The sequence below is a fragment of the Electrophorus electricus genome, chromosome 3, assembly GCF_013358815.1.
Source record: "Electrophorus electricus isolate fEleEle1 chromosome 3, fEleEle1.pri, whole genome shotgun sequence".
Classification (NCBI taxonomy): Eukaryota; Metazoa; Chordata; class Actinopteri; order Gymnotiformes; family Gymnotidae; genus Electrophorus; species Electrophorus electricus.
In genome coordinates, this window is record NC_049537.1 from 1400001 (window position 1) to 1403680 (window position 3680).

Below are 3680 nucleotides of genomic sequence, written 5' to 3' on the forward strand. Positions count from 1 at the left end.
TTTGAAACGTAAAAAAACAAGTGTTGTAAGTGACATGTTTTTAATGGTTTACCTCTCTCTGGTGGGGTCGAAGGACCTTACTCAGCACAGGGTCGACCACAACATGAACTGGCAGCTTGTCTCTGCAAAATCAACACCCAGTAAGAAAAGCCTCCACAAGGAATTAACACGTACTTAATCTAGACCGCGCAAACGAAGAGGTTCTGGCACGCGAGACAGACTTGTCGGCTTTGATGAGGTCGTGGGCGCTTATGGCAGGGGGCTCGTACAGAACCAGAGCTCCATCTGCAAACGGGTCATGCAACGCCTTTCTGACACCGGACCTTTTCAGTCCCAGAGCACGCAGTCCTAACGGGCCTAGAGAGAGAGAGAGAGAGAGAGAGAGAGAGAGAGAGAGAGAGAGAGAGAGAGAGAGAGAGAGAGAGAGAGAAAAAAAGAGAGAGAGAGAGAGAGAGAGAGAGTGTGTGATAGATCACTATTATTAATGGTACTTCTACCTGTACTTCTTAAAATTTCTCCTAAATATGTTCAGACAATGTTTTATCTGACTACACAGTCTGTATTTGAATGATTAATTTATTTGTATTAATTCATGAATTAATTAATGATCAAGCTAAGATACCTGTGTAGTTGGGAATGGGAACCTTAAATGGTCTTGAAAGGATTTGGCGAATGAAAGCCTCCTAGAAGAGCGAACATGGGAAAGGTAGGTGAGCTGCGTCCCTGCGTGTGTGAGGCTCGCGCATAATTCTGTTCTCTTACGTGCTCGTTGGCGTCCACGCACAGAGGCCGGTTGGTCAGCTGGGTCAGGGCTTTCCGGTACGGAGATATGTAACTGTCTCGGGGCTCTTTCTTGTCTTTCTTCTGTTTGGTGGTCTGAAAGACCATGTTCGTAAACACGTGTGAACACTAATAATCCAGCACACATGTAACCAGTGCACTGGTAACTGGTCACCATCACACTTACGGTCTGGGGGTCCCAGTCTTCATCATCGGACGAATCTCCTCTCTGTTTTCTTTTGGCAACTTGACTTGGCGCAAAGCTTCTCCTCTGAAACATCCCACACGGTTTAATGGTTTAAAGGTGTCCCTGGTAACCCTGAAGGCGGAAGAGAGCTACACTAGGCCACTTACCATTGTGTCACACTGCTGGGTCCAGACTGCACTCTGAACAACAGCCCAGTCCGCCCAGTCCGCCCAGTCCGCCCAGTCCTCGGTGGTCACAGGGCTGTAGAGCCAGGACTGTCCAGTTTAAGACTGGGATTGAGATTACGTTGCTATGGTAACCCAGATAGACACCTAGCTAAAGTAACAAGTACGAACGACCTTAGCTAACCTGACATCGATGTCTCTACATCATTACTGCCAGCATGAGTTGTTAATGAATAATAATAGTTTTAATAGGGAGCTAACTGGCTAAGTGTTGATGTTTTAATAATGATAATAACTCTAGTTTTAACAGCGCGCTCTAACTATCTTCTCTTAGCAGTTTTCTGTCCGCCGCCATTTGTTATTGAATATCCCGCGTAGAGTCGGGTGACGCAATTGTACGGGAGCCGGAAAGGGTCCGAGCTCAGATCGCGCAGCAAAAAACGAGTTTGGGCTGATTAGTAAAGTTTAGGATCTATTAGTGCTTTTTTAAAACATCGTTTTAGAATATCTAAGAACAGTCTTTTCAGAGTTGTCAGATTGACCAGGTAGATCAGACTGCTCGACAGTGATAGATAGATAGATAGATAGATAGATAGATAGATAGATAGATAGATAGATAGATAGATAGATAGATAGATAGATAGATAGATAGATAGATAGATAGATAGATAGATAGATAGATAGATAGATAGATAGATAGATAGATAGATAGATAGATAGAATTGTTTATATTCATATATGTCATCAATAATTAGAATGTGAAATTAATTTATAGCAAAAGCAGAAGCACGTCCGTGCTTGAATCTCAAGTTTTACAATCCCAGCTGGACCAGCAGATGGCGAAGTAACCTCATCAGATTACGCCAAACACGAAACGAGGTGTGCAAACACACAGCAGTGTAAAGGCTTTTAAAAACGTGGCTGTGTTTTATATTCCGGTGAGATGAAATATGATCACGCACGACACTGCGTGTATTTCCGTGACGTCGGACGTGCTTCAAGGCTGCACCCTACGAGCTTCATGCTGTTGTTATCCCTGCAGTGTGGATGAGGACGTGAAGGGGTCCTTCATGAGCAAGTAACCAGCGATTACTTGACTGACAACTTACTGCGTAGTATTTCCTCGTTTAGTACCTATTTTTAACATTTAAATAAACATTTGTATTCCTGTACCATAATAGACTGTACATTGGTGACAGATCAACTATAATTGAAATACGACCATTTGTTAAGAAACAAACAAGTGAACAAAGAGTGAAAGAAGCTGAAGATGCCCCATGTCAGTTCTGTCCCAACTCACTCCCTGATGGTTCTGTCCAGTACGGCCCACTGTCGGCCATGGTCAGAGCTCACAATCACTGCACTCTGTGCAGTTAAACCACACAGAGTCATGGCATGGGCCCTCTGAGTGCGGTTAACCAACACACAGTCACATCACTGGCCCTCTGAGTGTGGTTAACCAAAACAAAGTCACGTCACAGACCCTCTGAGTGCGGTTAACCCAAACACAGTCACGTCACTGGCCCTGTGAGTGTGAGTAACCCACACAGCCATGTCACAGACCCTCTGAGGGTGGTTAATCCAAACACAGTCATGTCACTGGCCCTCTGATTGTAGTGAACCCACACACAGTCACATCACTGGCTCTCTGAGTGCGTTTAACCAACACACAGTCATGTCACAGGCCCTCTGAGTGCGGTTAACCCAAACACAGTCCCATCACAGGCCCTCTGAGTGCGGTTGACTGAAACGCAGTCATGCTAATGCTGCCCACTGCCCAGATAGTGCAGGGACACCTTTTTTTTGTCTCTCCTGAGGGCTCGCTCTGGAGTCCTGGGTGAGAAGAGGTCTTATCTCCCCAGCCATTTGAAGGCACGCTGAAGGGAGGCTGACGGTGTTTGGATAAGGGAGCAGTGGTCCAGTGTACTGGTTTACAGAGACATGGTGAACGACAGGTTCTCCTCTCTTCAGTCGGTTTCGTGGAAACTCCTCCTTCAACCAAACTCCAGATCAAAGTGGTTGCTTTAAACCAAATTCTGAACATTCTTTCCTGTTGCCACAGAGACTATAAACAAACCCACACAGAAGGTTTCATGTCCTGTTACAGGTTCTTTAGTCAGTCTTGAGCAGAAGCTGAGATGTTATCACAAACGCTCAGAAACATATCAAGATTTCTTTCTCATTTACAAAACTTTATTCCTTTATTACAGGAGTGAAATACAAAAATAAAATTTAAGAGATTTTACAGGAGCTGAAGATACAATGGAACAACAACAACAATAATAATAACAACAATAATAATAATGGCTTTTTAAAACTCAAAGTAGAACTTCTGGATAGAATTTACATAACCTTTGGGGTTGCATGTGTTTCCACATAAAAACAACTGTAAACATGCTGATGTGGTTATCTCATAAAGAGAGAGAGAGAGAGTGTGTGTGTGTGTGTGTGTGTGTGTGTGTGTGTGTGTGTGTGTGTTTGTGTGTGTGTGTTATAAAGAGAATGAGAAAATGAGCACAGGACTGGTC

At 44.0% G+C, this 3680-nt stretch overlaps 1 protein-coding gene across 2 annotated transcripts in view; it reads right to left on the minus strand.

Moving 5' to 3' along the window:
• Positions 1–1198, minus strand: part of rad54l (RAD54 like) — a 9421-nt gene extending 8223 nt beyond the window's left edge. Inside the window, exons 1-6 of one of the 2 annotated variants that reach the window (XM_027024931.2) lie at positions 1135–1198; positions 968–1051; positions 763–876; positions 623–683; positions 222–357; positions 53–122 (exon numbers count right to left, since the gene is read on the minus strand). In XM_027024931.2, coding sequence (XP_026880732.2) covers positions 53–122; positions 222–357; positions 623–683; positions 763–876; positions 968–1051; positions 1135–1137 — 468 coding nt within the window. In that variant the 5' untranslated portion in view covers positions 1138–1198. The remainder of the gene's footprint in view (positions 1–52; positions 123–221; positions 358–622; positions 684–762; positions 877–967; positions 1052–1134) is intronic. The other variant, XM_027024932.2, reaches the window with a different exon arrangement.
• Between the last annotated feature and the right edge of the window lie 2482 nt (positions 1199–3680).